At 34.6% G+C, this 20,355-nt stretch overlaps 1 protein-coding gene and 1 pseudogene across 4 annotated transcripts in view; one reads left to right on the top strand and one right to left on the bottom strand.

The window, feature by feature from the left end:
- Positions 1-20,355, bottom strand: part of GSK3B (glycogen synthase kinase 3 beta) — a 182,991-nt gene that overhangs the window by 88,798 nt on the left and 73,838 nt on the right. For all 4 annotated transcript variants that reach the window (XM_011373937.2, XM_011374016.2, XM_011374098.2 and 1 more), the window contains one exon: positions 6,840-6,923. In XM_011373937.2, coding sequence (XP_011372239.1) covers positions 6,840-6,923 — 84 coding nt within the window. The remainder of the gene's footprint in view (positions 1-6,839; positions 6,924-20,355) is intronic.
- On the top strand, positions 10,207-10,325 carry LOC111736600 (annotated as a pseudogene).

The following is a 20,355-nucleotide window of genomic DNA, read 5'->3' as shown; positions in this document are numbered from 1 at the left end:
AGAAAGCAAATATTGATAGAATTGAAGGAAGAAATAAACAATTCTACAATAGAGACTTTAACACACCACTTTCAACAATGGACAGAACACCTAGCTAGAAGAGCAATAAAGAAATAGGGACCTGAACAACATTATAAACCAGTTAGACCTAACAGATATATATATATATAGAACACTCTAACCCCAAATAGAAGACTATACATTCTTTTCGAGAGCAAATGGGATATTATCCATGATAGGCTGTAAATCTCAATAAATTTAAAAAGACTGAAATTTTTATGAACTATTTCAACCACAACAGAATGGAATTTGAAATCAATAACAAAAGGAAAACAAAACAAATCACAATGTGTGAGGATTAAACAACAGTCTAAACAACCAACAGGTCAAAGAGGAAATTAAACACACTCTTGAACGAAAGAAGTTAGAAAATACTTAAGAGGTCAATGAAAACAAAAATACAACATACCAAAACTATGAGAGCAATGGAGGCAGCACTCAAAGGGAAATCTACTGCTGTAAATGCCTACATTAAGAAAGATCTCAAATCAATATCCTAACTTACACACCGAAGAACTAGAAAAAGAGGAAACTAAACCTAAAGCTAGCAGAGGAAGGAAATAATAAAGAGTAGACCAGAGATAAATAAAATAGAGAACAGGGAGAAAAAGAAAAAAAGAAAAAAAAACAATGGATTTAAGGAAACCAAAAGCTGATTCTTTGAAAAGATCAATAAAATTGAAAAATCTTTTGCTAGACTGGCAAAGAAAAAAGAGAAGACACAAATAACCAAAGTCAGAAATGACACTGAGGACATTACTATCGACCTTATAGAAATAAAAAAAAGGATAATAAAAGAATACTATAAACAACTACATGCCAACAAATTAGATAAGCGAGAACAAACTGATAAATCCTAGAAACACACCAAGTACTCTACAACTTAAGATGCAATACAAAATCTCAATAAATCTATGTAACAAGTAAAACTGAATCGGTAATCAAAAACTTCCTCAAAAATTCAGGACCAGATGGTTTCAATGGTAAGTTCTAACATTTAAAGAATTAACAACAATCCTCTTCACACTCCCCAAAAAAGAATAAAAGTATTTAAATTAGTGCTTGCCATATAGTAAGCACTATATGAGTTTTGGCTACTATTATAACTGCTACTAATATTATTATCAGACAGCAAAATATTTATTCTCTCCTCTTAAAGTTCTCCAAAGAACTGTACAAATCTCTCCTTGTTCAATAGTCATTATTACTAAGATATTTTAAAATATTACATGTCTAATATGCTGCTTCTAGAGAAATTTATATTCTATGCTAAATAGCAGAGCAAACTATACACGCTCTGGAGACGGACTGCCTAGACTTGACTCCTAACTTTGCTACTTAGTAGCTGTAGATAATTTATTTAACTGTGATTACCTCGACTTTCTTTTATAAACGGAGATAATAATGATACCCATTCTTCACTGGTTTGCTGTGAGGTGTGAGTTAGTTATAAAGTACATGTAAAGGGCTTAGAGTAATGTCTGACACATAGCAAGTGCAATATGTATCTGCTATTATTAAACAATAATTTATAAAAATATGTAGTAAGTTAATGTTTATTAAGTGTTAATTATATGCCAGGCGCTACAGTAAGAACTTAATAAGCATTAATACACTTTTTTCCTTATAAAATCCTTATTGTACAGATGAGAAGGGGAAAAAGGAGCACAAAAGTAAAAATCTTGCAGTCAAACTGCTATCAAACGCAGAACTGGGATGCAAACCCAAATATTTCTAGCTACAATGCCAGTGCTCTTTACTTTTCAGAATAGATTCACCCCTACCCTTTCTTCCCCAGAACTAGTGGCTCACAGGCATAATCAATCACTGCACTCTCCTTGATTTCAGAAGCAGTGGTATAATCATCTCCTTCTGCTCACAGCCCTCTACACAGTTACTATCAAAAGAACAAAGTTGGTATGAAGAATAAAATCAATTTGCCATTCTTGCTTTATATACTGTCTCACATACAAATAGAGGGAGAGTTTTATTTAAGGAAGGCTTTCACTTTATTAAAGTAATCGATCTACGATGAACCATAGGTAAATTATTATTACTAGTAAGGTTACCTATAGAAATTTTTCTTAAAACTATTAATTGATTTAAATAAAAGTTAAGGCACCTGTAAAGGCACAATGTGGTTTACACACTACATCTTTCAGAGGCCTATGGTTCTACAGAGGTAAGCAACTCAGGGAAGGCAGTGTCAGCTGGCCCCATACCCCAGTTTCAACTGGAACAATTTTGCTTTTTATCTGTTCTATCTTTAGAACAATGGTTCTTCATAAAATTTCATTTAGGGGTAAAGGAGTTTCTACTGCCAAATATTGATAGTGAAATGAATAACTATTCATTTTGATACTTGGAATTCATGAAAGTATTATAGGCCCAGTCTTTCAAAACATTCAAAAATCCCATTTTTCTCTAATCAAGGAGAAAAAGTGCTACTACTCTGTACTAAATCAGTTACTAAAAGCTACTGGGTAACCTAGAGTATACTAATTGACTACATGACGCTCCAGTTACTATAGCAAACATTAATAATTCCAACTAGAAGACTATGACTAAGATTAATTAGGTCGCAACTTTAGTGTCTGTCCTGATTAATTCCTCCTCCTTCTAGTTACACTGGCTACTCCTTCCTCCAAGTATAGGCTAAAAGCTGATTATTTATAATCCCTAAAGAAAAGTCTTTAAAATGGCAGGGTAGAGCACAATAAATGGAAAGTCATCAAAACAGACTATCAGTCAACCCATGGTCTGTGGAAATATCTACCAAATATTATAGCAATCCTACTTTAACATCACCCAGAGCTAAAAAGCACTAATGGACAAAAATTATGATGAGGCCCTGGGGCAGTTTAGCTATAATTCTAAAATTAAAAATAACAATGGGAGAATAGTTAAGAGCATTATGTAGTACAACTCAATGGAATAGTATATAACCAATAACTACAAATATTATGAGGCAACAAGGGAAAGATTTTATGAAATCTTAAATATTTAGTAAGGTTACAAATAATTATTCCTACGACTATATAAAACATGTATATATGTAATAAGATATGTAGGACTGAAGTTAAAAGTCAGCATCGTGAGTGAAATTTTTTCTTCTTTAAAATTTTCGAAGAAGGGAGTAGTAGAAGCTCAAGAGAGAAGAGATACCAAGAAACAGAATGAGAAAAGCTCAGGACAGGTGAGAATCCATACAAAGATTTAGAAAGGATCAGATATTCAAAGAAAGAGAGTAAGATGGGTAGAAACTCAATGAAAGAGGGGTATATAAACCCAGAGAAAGAGGTTGAGAGATCCATACAGGAAACAGCCAACTGGGGGGCGGGGGGGAGGTCCAGCAAGACACAGCCAGCCAGCCAGCTAGCCATACACCAGTTAACAAGAGAAAGTAAATCTGAGGGGTGACATAGACCAAAGGAGACGGAGTGAAGCCCAGAGACAGAAAGATAGAGACCCAGAGCCCAGAGTGAAAGGGTCAGGAACCCAGACAGTAGAGAGAGACTGAAGAGAAAGGGGAGAAAAGACTTGGAAGAATAAATATGATAGAGAGAGAGATGATGATGATGAAAGGATTACAAAATGTTCCCATATACACTTGAATTCATCCATGGAACCTAACCAAGTCTTTCATCCCTATAATCCTGAAACTCTGAATCCTTCTCTTTCTTATCCTTACAATGTCCCTAGCTTGATCCCCTAATTCCCTCCTCAAGCCACCTTTAGGCTCGTGTTCTTAAAATTAATCTGCTGGAGCTTCCCTTGAGCTCTGTGAAACTCCAAAAAGAAACTCCTCATGGAGTTACAAGCCCCGGTGTCTTCATAGAGGGTTTTTTTTTTTTTTACTTTCCTGCCCTAGACAAAACCTGGATCCTACCCAAAGGTACTGGTTTCCTTACAGCTCTCTCAAACAAAGACTGCTCTCATCCTTCAACATATTCTAAGACCAGATGGCAATACTGGCAAACCGCTGGCTCTTTGCTGTCCTGACCTCAAACAACATCCCCTCTATCCCTCCTTCCCAAACTCCTGAGAGCTCTACCACATGGCTATATATCCTATCTACCCAACCTTGTCAATGTCATCCCTTCGTTTAGCGTGCAGCCCCCAACTATGAAGTCATACTATACCTGTCCACTGGGCATCTCTATTTGTATGTCTCAGAGGCATCTCAAACTATTAACTTATTATTTCCTCCCCCAAAACTCTTCTAATATATGCACACAGGCATTACATATGTTTCTGTTAGTAAAATACCTACCTAATATAAGACTGTCACAATTAAAAGAAATTGTCTTTAAGGATTTGTAAGATTTCATAAGACATTTAGATCTCTTTCTAAACAGCAGTTCTGAGTTTATATGCTGTAACTTACTCTTGGAGAGTCATAACTGATAATAACAAACCTCAGCTCTGAACCCTAGAGCAGAACCCGTCCCATATGGGACGTATTAGTTTATTACCTGGTCTCATGGTGATAGGTTGGTCCTGCCAGAACAATTTTGAAAAAAGGAAGTGGAGATCATGAATAGGCCAAAAAGAAATTGTCTTTTTGGCAGCTGGAATATTATGGTTTCCTGAGCCTGTGTATTTCTGCTATCTTCAGAAAACCTTCCTTTTCTTGGATAAGGAAGGATCATTATTTTCGGCAATACATCATAACTTTTCTTTGTTTTTTGTTTTTTTTGTTTTTTTTTGTTTTTAATGGAGCTATCCAAAATTAAAAGGTGTATTTTTTTCACTTTGTAAAATTTACAATCCTCAAGAGAAAGTTCTGAGATAATTAATATATTAAAAAGTATATCCCTTTTTTATAATAGACAAAGGTTCACTGTCCTGGTTAATCTCCCTTTAGTACTTCTCAATTGCTCTTTATCTGTAAGACTGTTTAAGATAAATAAGTAGTACTGAACAGCAGCAGGGAGGAAAATCATCCTCTGGGATTTACTGATAACAGTCAGTTCACTGTCACTCCAAAGGCAGGTTTAAGTGAGGAGGGTAGACTGTGATGCAGGTTTCCACAAAGCAAAACTAGACATGTAAGCCTTTAGGTGCTGCCACAAATAGAGCCTTACATTCAAAAGGTTTGATATTTTCCCCTTTCTGCCTTTTATCTTCATAAGAGTTAAATAAGGTGATATTTGTAAAGCACTAAAACAGTACCTGGCATACAGGGAAAACAATATAAATTAAGTAGTTAAGAGAAAAATGTTTAGGGCTTTGTAAGGAGACTTTTACAAATGAATCTGAATGCGATCCAGTGATTCATGGAACAAATAATTCTGACCTTTACTTTCCTCCCTAGGGTATTATAATGTCTAGTATCTAATAACAAAAAGTCATGAGGATGCAAAATTCCATTATAAGAATGCTGTGAACATAACAGATGCTCCATAATTTTATTTGAGAAAGGACAGGAAAAAGTAAAGATATGCCAAAACAGATAAGATTAAAGATATAACAGGCAATTTACTAGGTTAAAAAGAAAACCTAGCATGAACCAACTAATTGGCTTTAGAAACAAAAGAGCTCAAACATTTATGAGGGTTTAAAGTCCCTAATACAAGCAACATGTAAACTTAAGAAGGAATGGAGGCACCTGAAAAACAAATGTCACTAAAGGGCCAATGTAGTTGTCAAAACATTACCTATGACACACTGAACACCACACACACACACACACACACACACACACACAATTATATCTGTAGGTATGTATATCACAATCCTGACTTAATATTTAGGTACCTTCCCATATAACAGGCTCTGTCATGAAAAAAAAATTTCTAAGGAAATAATCTAAATAAAATTTAATGAAAAATAATTAAACACTGGTACACTGAAAAATAGTATGTGAAGGAAAAAGAACACTGGGCTAGAAATCAAGAGACGTTATGGATTTAAGGACTTATGATAGTATGTACATGATATCTGAGGTCTGAAATATCAAATTAACTTATTCGAAGTCATATTTATTTAGCCAAAAAGATTAAGTGGTTTGTTACTGACCCTGCCCCCCGACCTCAAACCAATAAGGGAAAAATTTAAAGAAAAGATTGGATGCTGGAAGAAGGGACAATGAACAGACAGAAAGAAAAGACCACAGTAAAACAGAAGAAACTGATTTTCTATGCTTCCAAGTCCAGCGAGCACAGTAACATTAATTCTTACATCTTCTGAAGATAAAGACTGATGGGGAAGGGAAAGGGGGGGATTCACAGCATAAAGTCTTCTTTAATTATCCTTTGCTTTCACAGACTTAAATGATATCATAAATAGTGATCCCTTTTAACAAGTTCTGAAATACTCTACATTCTCTAACTTTTCCCTAGCTAAGGATAGGTTAAACTTTCCTCCAATGTTTAAGTCTTTTTCTGGTCCTACCGAAGTCCTCCTACTTCCCTTTCCCCTTCGATACGTCAACTTAACAAAACATCATCATTTTCCTCCCTCCAATAAACAAGTGAACTAACTAACACGGTGCTCCAGAAGCACATAAGGAAAGTTTAATATATAGATTTAAAAAAAAGAACTGACAGATTTAAAAAAAGAAAAGAAGAAAATGATTAAAAATTCATTCCCTTTATCATTTCATTAACATTTTCCTGATATAACTAATGATAATCAATGAGCTCAGAATCACTAGGGCCTGTGAAATTCTCTTCCATTCAATTAGCAAAACTGATTCACTTGGGGGAGGAAGGAATATTTCTATTAGAATAAGAAGTCTATAACAATATTCAGTATATGCTTTCTGCATGACTTACCTTCTCACCACTTGAGTAGAAGAAATAACGCAATCGGACTATGTTACAGTGATCTAGCTTTCTCATGATTTGGAGCTCTCGGTTCTGAAAAGGAAACACAAAAATATTTTTTAAGGATAACTGCTACTCATCATATTGACTAATGCTTCTAAAATAACATAAAACACTACAAACAGCCAACTATAGATATGTTACTAAAAAGTATGGTCAACAGACCAGTGCTGACCTGTAAACTATTCATTACTAGTCCATGAACTATTTACTACTGCTCTGCAAATAAAATTGAAAATAAGTTTTTAGAATTTTTTATAGCAACTTGACAGAACAATTTTACATCAATAAATCTTATAATAATAAAAGGCGGGGCCTATCCTTTGTATTTCTTAAAATTTCACTTTTTTAGTAGTTCATTTGTATTGTTATTTTATAAAAATATCAGTCCTTGATGAATTGGAAAATTTTAAAAATGGTACTTTACCACAAACAGTTTGAGAAGCACTGGTCTATAAGAGATATCTAAAATGAACTATTAGTACTATAATTTTTACAACTGTAATAAAAATCAAACTTTTCACCAAACAAATAAATTTGGGTGCTAAGAAAACTCTTACAAGCCCTATTGTGTTCTAAGATACAGTGAAAAATCCGAGCATTCACCCCATTAGAAGGGCTCGGTTGCTAAGTTTTAGAGAGTTAAAACATGATATACTAGAAACTTTATAGTCTGATAAATTTATAGACCACACAAATAATTTCCCCCTTGGGGAGTTTCAAAGTTATGTATATTCTTCATGAAAAGAAAAAATTAAATAATATAATAACCTCCTAACACTGTAAATTTTGCAGTAACACATTTAAAAAGTATATATTAACAAAGAAGATAAATTCCATCAATACACCTGGGTTATCAGAAATCAGTCAATAAAGGCCAAATTACACAACACAGAGAAAGAACACTAAAATATCAGCTGGTGGGCAGAAAATATAAAATTTCAGTTAAAATAATGATTTAGAAGAGCTACAAAACATATATACTTGGGAATCGGGAAGGTTATGCTGTTAAGGTTAGAGGAAAAAAGGCCAAAAAAAGAAGAGTAGGGGATGCATAGAGGATGATGAATCGAATAAGCAGAACTATAGTAGAGCAGAGTGGGCTCCAGTTCTTAGAAGATGGTACCAGAAATAAGCAAACGTTCCTCTTCTAGAAACTTCCAATACGCTATATGATTTTTCTAACATGTCCTCTCAGGGAAACAGGAAACTCAAGAGGAGTCTCCTTCTGTCCCTTTAAACTGACCATCAAAGCTGGGCTTATATATACAGTGATATTTAAAATTCTTTATAAAATATCAACCATTCATTCTATTAATTGTTATAAAATGTTTATACCTGAAGCAATAAACAAACTTAGTGTAGTATAATTGCTGTAACAAAGATAACTGAAGTCAGACTCTAAGTTTTGACTGTTGTAGAGAAGTACCCAGAAAACTTTAACAATTTCAAAACTGTTTCCATTTCCATTTCAAATTAAAGCTATTTCTGGAAGTATATCTATAGTTTATGAATTCTCATCTAGGTAGCTGGTCTTGAGAGAGAACCGCTAGTAAGCTAAGACTCATTCCTCTGATGATATACAGATACTATGATTGACTGTTTTTTTTAAACATAGTCAACAACTATGTTAAATAAGCTATTTTTCCAGACTCATTAACCAAAGTAACAGAGAACTATTAAATTCCCAGATAATAGAAGTTGTATAAAAAGAATACATAAGTGATGCCAAGTATATGGACCTAAATATTCATCTACCCTTACTCTTCTGTTCATATTATTTTCTTTTAAAAAGGTTTAAGTTTTTTCATTTTAAAATTTCCTAAAAGATTCAAAACATAAACTTTATAGAGCAATATTTATAAGTTATTAAGCAATCCAATATAGACAAAGTTCATGCCTGAGATGTATTTAAATATACAACTATTCCAAGCCTACACATTTTTGCTGAGTCGATCTTTATTAGTTCACTAAGGACTAATACAAAGGAGGTAAAATCTGAACACAAACCTGAATGACACAAATATGAGAACCACATGAAGATATAGGGGAAGAGCACCGGTAGTTATAGGAAACTCTAAATGTAAATGCCCAGGGGTGGGCTTGGCATATTCAAGAGATAGCTCTTAGGATAATGCAGAATGATAAGTGAACAGAGAGAGAGGGAGATAAGTTCAGAGAGGTAGGCAGTGGGTGGGGTATGTCATATAAACTCATTATAAGTTAACTGAATTTCACACCAAATGTAAAGGAAAGCCAATGAGGTTTGACCAGGAAAATGATATAATTTGATTCGCCTTTTTAAAAGATCATTCTAAAACTGACAGAATAAATTTGAAGAAGAGAGTGGATCAGGAGTTCTATTTTCTACCTACTAAGTTTAAAATCCTTATCAGATATCCAATGAAAATACTGAGGCTCAATGTAGAACATGGGGCTAAAAGTATTCATCTGGGGGTCAGCTGCACTTTGGGGATTTAAAGCAAGGGAGTCAATGGTATCTATCACCTAGGTAAGAAGTTTAAATTTAAAAAAAAAATCATAGGTATAAAAAGGAGTTTACCACACAGAGGAGCTAATAAAGTAAAATGCAAAACATAAGAGACTGTTATTTTAGAGACCAAGTAAAAAAAGAGTTTTCAGAAAAGAGGAGTGACCATTTACGTCAAAAGCTGCTGAAAGGTTAATGAAGATCAAAACAGAAAACTGGCATTTGAGTATGGCAAAGACAGGATCCTTCTGACTCTTACAACAGTGATTTCAGTAGAAAAAATATGACAAAAAGCATGACTAGGGTGAATTAAAATGGGGCCGGGAGACAGGGGAAAGGACTATGAAGTTAGAAAGTTCAAAAAGAGGCGAGATTTCCAGCTACAGTGGAATGAAGAGATTGACAAATTCACTCTCCCGAAACATCAATAAAAAGGACTACATTGTAGAAAACAACCATTTCAGGATTGACTCTGGGTAGACATAACTGTTGGACTTAGCAGACAAGAATAAAAAGCAGCTATTAGGTACAAAGAATGTAAAAACAGCAAAAATTCTAGAAGAAAACAGAGAGAGTAAGCTTCTTGATAATGGTCTTGGCAATGATTTTTTAGATTTGACACTAAAAGCAAAGGTGTTAAAAGCAAAAATAAAGTGGGAGTCCATCAAACTAAAAAGGTTGTGCACAGCAAAGAAGACCATCAACAAAATGAAAAGGCAATCTTATTGAATGGGAGAATATATTTGCAAATCATGTCTGATAAGGGGTTAAGATGCAAAATACACATATAATTCATATAACTCAAATAGCCAAAAAAAAAAAAAAGTCTATAGCCATGCTACCCTGAACAAGCTCGATCCCGTCTGATGTCGGAAGCTAAGCAGGGTCGGGCCTGGTTAGTAGTTGGATGGGAGATCACCTAGGAAGACCAAGTGCTGTAGGCGTAAAAAATAAAAAAATAAGGGATTGTAAGATGACAAGGTCCTTGCAATCTATGAGGTCAACTAAGGGTTGCCTTGCCTAAAAAGTCAAAAAATAAAAAAGCCCACAAAGAGGCCAATTAAAAAAACAGGCAAAAGACCCAAATAGAACACATATGAATAGCCAACAGGTACAGGAAAAAATGCTCAACATCCTACTCCTCAAACAGCTGCAAATCAAGACAATGAGACAGCATGTCACATCTATTAGAATGACTACTGTCAAAAAGACAAGAGATAATGTGTTGGTGAGGATGTGGAGAGAAGAAAACCCTTATGTACTGTTAGTGGGAATGTAAATTGTTGCTGCTATTATGGAAAACAGTACGGAGGTTCCTCAAAGTATTAAAAAGAGAACTACCATCTGATCTAGCAATGACACTTCTAGGTATATATCCAAAGGAAATGAAATCGCTGTCTTGAAGAGCTACTCCCATGTTCACTGTAGCATTATTCAGAATAGCCAAGACATGGAAACAACTTGTCTATCAACAAATGAATGGATAAAGAAAATATGGGGTATGTATGTATACAGTCACATGTCACTTGACAGGAATACATTCTGAGAAATGCATCGTTAGGTGATTTTGTCATTGTGCAAACATCAGAGTATACTTACACAAACATAGATGGTAGCCTATGGCTGTAATTTTGTGGACTATACTTTTATATAACTGGCAGTATACTGTTTGTTTACACCAGTATCACCACAAACACTCAAATATTGCATTGTGCCATGACATCACTAGAAAACTTTGAGCTCCATTATAATTTTATGAGACCATTGTCATACATGCAGTCCCTCACTGACTAAAATGTAATTTGAGGCACATGACTGTGTGTGTGTGTGTGTGTGTGTGTGTGTGTGTGTGTGAATATTATTCGACCATGAGAAATAGGACATCCTGCTATTTGCAATAACATGGGAAGAACTTGAAGGTATTATGCTAAGTGAAATAAGAAAAACAGAAAGACAAGTACTGTATGATATTGTTTCTCTGAGGAATCTAAAAAAGCTGAATTCATACAAACAAACTAAAAGGGGTGGTTACCAAGGGTCGGGGATGGGGAAAGGGGAGATGTTAGTCAAAGAGTACAAAATTCTAGTTATAACAACGAATAAGTTCTGGGGATCTTATGTACAGTATGGTGACTACATATATGGTGACTATAGTTCATAATATTGTATTGTACATTTGTAAGTTGCTAAGTGAGTAGGTCTTAAATGTTCTCATCACAAAAAAGAAATGGTAATTACAAGATGTGACATGTTAGCTAATGCTATAGTGATAATCATTTTTGCAACATGTAAGTGCATCAAATCAACATGTTGTATACTTTAAACTTACATAATGTTACATGTCAACTGGATCACAGTAAAGCTGGGAAAAAATTTAATACAGAATTATATAAATAATTATGTTCAAAGAATTAAAGGAAATCCTAATTTTTAAAATTAAAGAAAAATACGATGACAATTACATAACAAATAGATCATTTCAATTAAGAAATACTAACTTTTAAAACTTGGAAATACTAGAGTTGAAAAGTATAATAAAAGAAGTGAAAGAGCCAATATGACCTCAAAATAAGATTTGAAATGGCATTTAAAAAAAAAACCTGTGAACTTGAAAATAGATAAATACAAATTATCTAATTGAAAGAACAAAGAGAAAATAAAGGCTGCAGAAAAATAAACAGGGTCTCAGAGACCTGCTGTAGGATAACATCACACCTATCAACATATGTATAAAGGCAGTACCAACAAAGAGGAAAAGAAAAAAGAGAAGGTATTTGAATAATCGCTGAAAACTTCTCAAATCTAATGAAAAACACTAGTCTACTGAACTATAAAGCTTAATGACCCTCAAAAAGGATACACACACAGAGATTCACATTTAGGCACACCACTTTTGAACTGAAGCCACAAAGAAAAAATTCATGAAAGCAATAACGGAAAAATGATTCAGCATATACACGGGGAAAACAATACAATTAACAGCTGACTAATTACCAGACTAATGGAGAACAAAGGCAATAAAAAAAAATATTAAAAATGCTGAATAAAAAAAATTGTCAACCAAGAATGCTATATACAGAAACATATTTCTTCAAATGTGAAAGAAAACATGAAGACATTTCCAGATTTAAAAAAAAAAGAATATTCTCTAGTAGAAGGCTTGTCTTTACGAAATACTCAAGTAAGCTAAAAGGAAATGACACCAGGAGGTAATTCAAATCCATGAGAAGTGAGAGCTCCACAAATGGTAAATATTAATGGGAAAATATAAAAGACTGCATATATTTTTCGTTTCTTCATTTCATCAAAGACATAAATTGTATAAAGCAATTATGATAATAGTATGTTATTAGGTTTATAACATAAACAGATATAATACACATGACAATAACAGCAAGAAGGAAGAAGGAGAAAATGAAGCTATCTTGGAGAAAAGGTGCTATATTTTACTGGAATTAAGTTTATATAACCAGAAGCAGACTATGATAAAATGAAATGCATACTGTAATTCCTAAGGCAGCCACTAAGAAAATAATTATTTTAATGTTAAAAATCGACACTAGACCTAAAATGGTACATTAAAAAAGATTTGTTCAACACAAGACAAAGCGATAAATGAGAACAGAGGAACAAAAACATGAGAGAGAGAAACAGAACAACATGGAACAGGTAATTCCAACCATATCAAAACTACACCAAACGTGATTAACTAAGCATACAATCTAAGGCAGAGATTGTCAGGCTGGATAAGAAAGCAAGCTCCAACTATATTCTCTGAATAGCAGACACACTTTAGATTCAAAGACACAAATAGCTTGAAAGAAAAAGGATGGGAAAAGATATACATGCATATGGAAATCAAAAGAGATCTGGAGTAGCAATGTTATTAGCTGACAAAGTAAATTTTAAGTGAGAGATAGAAATATCCCCATTTCCTACCCGATAAAGTTGAAATGCTTCATAATCTAGTCCTTCCGTATTAACTTAATCTTATCTTCCACTCATGACCTATGTGATCATAACTATATCCCACGTCTCACTCTTTCTGTATATATTATTTCATTCCCAATTCTAAGCCACTGATCACACTTAACATCACTGGAATGTCTCAACTCTCCCTCCTACCTACAGACATTCTATCCATCCTTTAAGTTCCTATTTAACTTGCACCTCTTTCACAAGACCGTCCTTAGCTGCTCCAACTCACACTAATCTTTTCTAATCTCTATATTTCTATAGCACCTACAAACATTTTGTAATTTATTACATACTTTCTTGGTTTTATTTTTACAACCAGAGTTTGATGGTGCTATATATAATAGAACACTTTTCAAAAAGCAGCTTATAGAAATCAGGTATTATATTATAGTCATTGTAGAAACACACACACACACACACACCCCTTGTCCAACTAGCTTATCATAAGTGCCTTAGAGCAAAGGCCGAATTTTTTATCTTTCTCTATTACCCATGAAGCTCTCAAAGCAGGTTACTTTGTTTTTCACAGAGTATATTCCCTATTTCTGTAATTGCTTCTACTTTAAAACTTGTTATACACCAGTATTTTCCAAACTGTGGATCTGATCAATCAGAACTACGTAGGGATGGGGAAGGCAACCAGAACATAATGGAATATAGAATATAATAGAACTTGAAACATAATAAAAGTAAGAACTTTTCCATTAAACTTGTTTTATTTTTCCACGTACTGGGCTATAATGTAAAATATATGTCACTATAGGATCATGGTTAAAATTTTGAAATGCATTATAGTTAATAACCTAGCTAATAAAGGCAAATTTTTCCTAATATAAAAAAGATAAAGCACATGCAAACTGATTCTAACTAATCATGCCAATCTTAAAAAAAAAAAAAAAAAAATGACTACTAAAGATGAAATATCAGACCAATACCAGAAAACCTAAAAGGAACATTTAAAGAAAAAAATTATCCTTTTGTTTTACCAATAACTATTAACATGTACCAACCTCTAAAGTAGACATAGAGGCTTTTGTTAATTTTTACATCGTTTCATACCTCACACTTAGAAAAAAAAAAAAAAAGGAAAAGGGGAAAAATCCTTTTGAAAGCTAAAAGCATAGTCAAGGGATTCCCAAAAGGGTACCCTTATGTAAAGTTCGATAAAAGAAAAGTAAACTTTTAGGTGAAGTAACAAACAAACAGCAAGCTTAATACTGTGGGTATACTGGTAGGCAGCACATGGCTATCATCGTTTATTCTTCACCAAATTTCATTCTACTAGGAGATCTTTCCCCCCCACTGTAGAAAAAGCTCCATTTCATAAAATTTAGTAAAACAGTATTCACTTCAAAAGTTTTGCTTCAAAGACTATTTTCTGAAGATACATTTTCTTTTTTTAAAAAAAAGTATTATCCAAAATTCCACCATCTATCCTTAGTAATCAGAATAGTACTGAAAGTGTTTAATCCATCACTAAATCTTTGATTTCACAATAAATTCAGATGCCCCCTCCCAAACCCCACAGTTGGTTAGAATATCACCTCAAAATAACTCCATGTGTACAACAAATATTTTGAAGACAACTATGTGTCAGACCTAGGGCTCTGAGTATACAAAACTTCATGAATCTTCAAGATTTGATATTCTAGTAGGCAAAACATGTGAAAAGTCTAGCTCACTCAGAAATACTATAGGTAAATGGGGACAGGAGCTAAAAGAAAAAAATGCTTATTATTATGAAAAATCCTGTAAAGGGGTCAAGTGGAAAGTCTTAAATAAGTGCTAAAAAGTTTGAATATGACAAGCAATAAAGAACCACTGATGTATTCTAAGTAAGAGTTTGTTTTGGGAAGATCAGTGGGTATGAAAAAAAAAAGTTACTAAAGGTTAGGGAAGATAAATTAAATGAGGACCTGCACTAAAGTAAGAAACAGTGAAAATAAAAGGAAAAGAATGGCTCTGAGAGGCAGATAAACAGTTTTTTGATCACCTACTGCTATTGACTTGGTAATTGCAAGAAGGGGAGTGATAACTATCAAACTTCTGACTCATTAACTACTAATATGGCAGTAGAGTTCACTGGTCTAGGAACCTGTTTTGGAAGCAGGAAGGAATGAGTTCAGTTTGGGACACATTCAGTTTGAAATGACTGAAGGATACTGAAGTGGAAAGGTGCACAAAGCAATCTGATATGTTCATTTTATCCTCTAGCAAGAAGTCTGGATGGTTCTTGAAGCCACAGGAATAGGTAAAATTGCATGTTAAATAAGAAAAAAGTGGCTAGAGTTTCCAGCAGCAGAAAACTCTATAAAGAACACTAAAAAGAAACTAATCAGGCAGTATAAGCCTAGACAGTGGTGTCACATAAGCCCCAACACAGGTAAGATATTCAGGAGAAGGATCCTGGAGAATACCAACATTTAGGCAGGCAAATGAAAAGGAATAATACAAGAGACTGAGAATAAGCAAAGCTGCAAAAGAAGACCCACAAAAATAATACCCTAAAAGAAAGGTTGACAAATATTTTCTCTAAAAGGCCAGATAATAAATACTTTAGGTTTGTAGGTCGTTGTCTCTGTTGCAACTACTCAAATCTGCAGTTACAGTGGAAAAGCATCCAAGGACAATATGTAAAGAAATGAGGATGGCTATGTTCCAATAAAACTTTATTGCCCGCCCCCCGCCCCCCGCAAAAAAAAGGTGACAGGTACACAGTTTGCCATTTCCTGCTCTAGAAGCCAAGGAAAGTAAGTTCCCTATAGTCGATCTCTTTCAGACTTAATGCATATATATCATATACACAGTGGATTTTCTAATATTAATTTATTGACCAATGTTTTGGAAATGTATAACATTTTTCTCTTACATCACTATAATTAGATGGTATATAAAAAATGTATTGTAAACTATAGTTATAAAATATATACTGCTCAGGTAGGCTTAAAATTTTCTTCAAAGAAACCCTGATTTTATAAAAAATGAACAGGATTCATGTATGCTAATTTTTCCAATCACCCACGCAAATAACTTGCCCAGTATTGAAAAGGGAAGAGAAAGGAAAACAACAGAAAGGAAGCCTGGAGAGCTTAAAGGACTTTTATTTTCTGTCAGCTACTAAGAACTGCTATATATAAACCAGTAAATATAAACCAGGTTCTTAAACATTTAGTTTTCAGAGGCTCCAGCATATGAATCAACTCTAATTTAAATGCAGCGCTCCTTTAAACCTGTATCTTTGAAAGTCAATATAATAATAGCTCATTATTATTAGCATAACAATGACAGTGCCAATAACTATAAGATTACTGAGAATCAAGAGCCAAGCATGTGCTAAGAGCTTTATCTTCATGAATTCATTTAATCCTCTCCACTAACCAATCAAGTAGGCAACATTATTATCCCCACTTACAGAGAGGTTGAAGGCATGGAGAGGTTAAGGAATTTGCTAACAAAAAGCAGAGGCAAGATTTAAACCCAGGTGACAGATTCCTAAACCCATGCTCTTAACTACCACAATGAAATGTAACTCAATTCCATCATCTTTCATTTATTATTATATGCCTGGGGAACATAATTACAATAAAGCAGGACCTCGGTAATAAAAGCAGTTATAATTCAAAATAAGGCAAGTTCACAAGTAAGTAAATAATACATGACAGAAGATGTTAAGTTCTATTAGAAGTATCAAAAAAAGTATGTTTTGAATAGCAAAGGAATATTTTTGCCTGATATTTAAAAGATTTTTCATGAAAGAATATGTACACAATTAAGCTGGATCTTAACTAGCAGAATTCAGTTCCTCTCTAGGACCATTTGTTTTCTAACTACATATACAAAAACTAAAACTACTTTTTTTTCTACTAAGAAAAAACTAGAAATGGGGGCATCATCCTATATACCACTAGAATACAACCCAACTAAAATCTCAGGCTACTATACAGAATATGCCTATGTGCTATAACTATGGTTTCCACACAAATAGATTGGTGGGTCACTCCTTGAAATGCTTTCTCTAATTGCGTTCTAGGACAACAAATTATCTTGGTTTTCCTCCTTCCTATTTGGCCAAATTTATAGTTTCTTTTGCTAGTTCTTCCTCATCTCCCAATTTTATATTCTCAGACCAGATCTCTCCTGTATACTCCGAAATCTTTTAGCCAACTACTTACTTGACAATTCTTCTCTATCTAATATACATCTCGACTTGACACATCATGAGCAAAATTCCTGATCTTAAATCTGTTCCATCTATAACCTTTCTTGTCTCAATTGTTGACAATTCTACTCTTCCAGTTGCACAAGGCAAAAAATTTGAAATGTAGATTCCTCTTTCTCTATGACCTCACATTCAATCTGTCAAGAAAGGCTATTGGCGCCACCTTCAAAACATATCCAAGATCCCACAGCAATTACACTCTTGGGCTTTTATCCCATAAAAATGGAAATTTATGTTCACATAAAAACCTGTAGATGAATGTTCACACCAGCTTTACTCAGAATAGCTGCCAGATGTCTTGACATGGGTGAATGGATAAATAAACTGAGGTACAGCAGTTCCAAGACCCCCAGTGTATGCCTAAAATCTAGAATAATACTGAATCCTATATATACTATTTTTTTTCCTATACATACATAACTTTAATAAGGTTTAATTTATAAATTACACAAGAGATTTATAATAATAAATGATAATAGAAAAATGATAACAACATACTATAATAAAAGTTATGTAAATGTGGTATACCCTCCCTCACCTCTCCCTCTCTCTCTGGTTGCCAAAAGAATAACTATGTGATTAGAGGTTTGGAGCATCCAGTCCCACCCTTCACCTGGAGGGGGACGGGGGAGGGGCTGGAGCTTGAGTTCAGTTGCCAATGGCCAATGACTTAATCAATCATGACTACATAATGGAGCCTCTATAAAAACCCAGAACAGCTACTTAGTCCTTTTTTTTCAGAGAGCTTCCATGCTGGGAAACCAGAAAGTTTCCACATGCCACCCTGCTGGGCCCCAAGCTTCAGGAAGACAGAAGCTCCTTCCTTCAGGACCTCACTCTGTTTATCTAGCTGTTGATTCATATTCTTTAATAGCCTCTGAAGTAAGTTGGTAACCTAGTGAGTAAAGAGCTGTTCTAGCAAATTAACTGAACCCAAAAAGGTCATTGGAACCTTCAATCTATAGATGGTTAGCTAGCAGAGGTTAAGAGCCTGGGCTTATGGCTGGCATCTGAAGTGTGTAGGAAACAGGGGGAACAGTCTGGTAGGACTGAAACCTTAACTTGTGGGATCTGATGCTATCTCCAGGTGTATAATGTCAGAACTGAGTTGAATTCTTGGACACCTTGCTGGTGTCTGAGAATTTTGTTGGTGTGAGAGGAACCACCTCCTCCACCACCACAATGGAAATAGGTCCAAAAACCCCCAATTTAGTAACATTCTTGAAATAACAAAATTATAGAAATGGGGGCAGACTACTGGTTGCTGCAAGGGGTTAAAGTGGGAATTAGGAGTGGAAGGATTAGGAAAGAAATGGGTGCGGTTATAAAAGGACAATAAGAGCAGGGGTCTCCAACCCCCCTGGGGCTGCGGACAGCAGGAGGGGAGCAGCAGGTGAGTAAGTGAAGATTCATTTGTATTTGCAGCGCTCCCCAGCACTAGCATCACCACACCTCGGCTCACCTCAGATCACTGGGCATTAGATTCTCATCACTGGTCTCTGGTGCCAAAAGGTTAGGGACCACTGTATACAAGAATCTCTGTGATGATGGAACTGTTCTGTATCTTGACTGTGCTAATGAATACACAAACCTACACATGCAATAAAATTGAACAGAACTACACACACACATATGAACACATACACATAAAAGGAGTATAAGTATATCTGGGAAGTCTGAACAAGACTGGTAAATTGTGTTAACGTCAATATCCTAGTTGTGATATTGTACTACTTTTGTAAGGTGTTATAATTGAGAGAAACTGGGTAAAGGGTACATGAGATCTCTATTATTTCTTATAATCTCATGTATACCTAAAATTATCTCAATATAAAAAACTATGTGTGTGTATATGTATCTCCAGAAGTTGATCATTTCTCACCACCTCTCTAATGCAAGTCATTTTAGGAATTTCTTGCCTAAATTTCTAAATAACTTCCTAAATGGTCTCTCAGCATCGCCCTGCTTACCTTCCATCTATGCTCAACAAAGCAAGCAGAATGATCTTACATTTTAAAATTAAGGCAGATCATGGCAAACCAGTGGCTCCCCCACTTTGAATAGAGTTAAAGCCAAAATCCAAAACAAGGCTTCTACCAACTGCTCCATCCATCCACACCCTACTCTCCTCACTAAGCTTACCTTATTACTTGCAGCTCCCTCACTCCTTTACTATTCTAACCATCTAGCTGTTCCTCTACATCAGGCACCCCTGCCAAGGTCTCTGTATTTGCTATTCCCTCCATCTGGAACCATCTTCTCCTAAATACCTGAATATCTAGTCCCTCTCACCAACATCAACTGTTTCTTCAAATGACAGTTGCGTCAACACTCACTCCTAGCATTTCTTCTCCCCTATTTGCTTATTTTTTTTTTTACATAGCAACAAATCATCTAACATATTGTATCTATTTCCCATATTTATTCTCTACCGTCCATCTCTCCCCACTAAAAAATAAGCTTAAAAATGGCATAGATTTTTGTCCATTGTTGTATCCCCAAAACCTAGAACAAATCACAGCCCATAGGAAATACTCAATAATCAACTGTTGAATGAATATTTGGCAAGAGGACATAATACACCTACTGACAAAAAGATACATTACAATGATGCATTTTGTTGTCAGAAATGTCACTACCAGTCAGAAAAATAAAGGGGGAACTACAGAGACAAAAAAGTACCTAAATGAAGCCCTATTCCTCTCAACACACATAAAAGACTACTTCCCATTTAGGAAAATAAAGCTGTGATATACTACTTTCTCTTAAATCACTCT

The sequence above is a fragment of the Pteropus vampyrus genome, unplaced genomic scaffold, assembly GCF_000151845.1.
Source record: "Pteropus vampyrus isolate Shadow unplaced genomic scaffold, Pvam_2.0 Scaffold1, whole genome shotgun sequence".
Classification (NCBI taxonomy): domain Eukaryota; kingdom Metazoa; phylum Chordata; class Mammalia; order Chiroptera; family Pteropodidae; genus Pteropus; species Pteropus vampyrus.
Note: the sequence above shows the minus strand (reverse complement) of the source record. Positions and strands in the feature narration are given on the sequence as shown.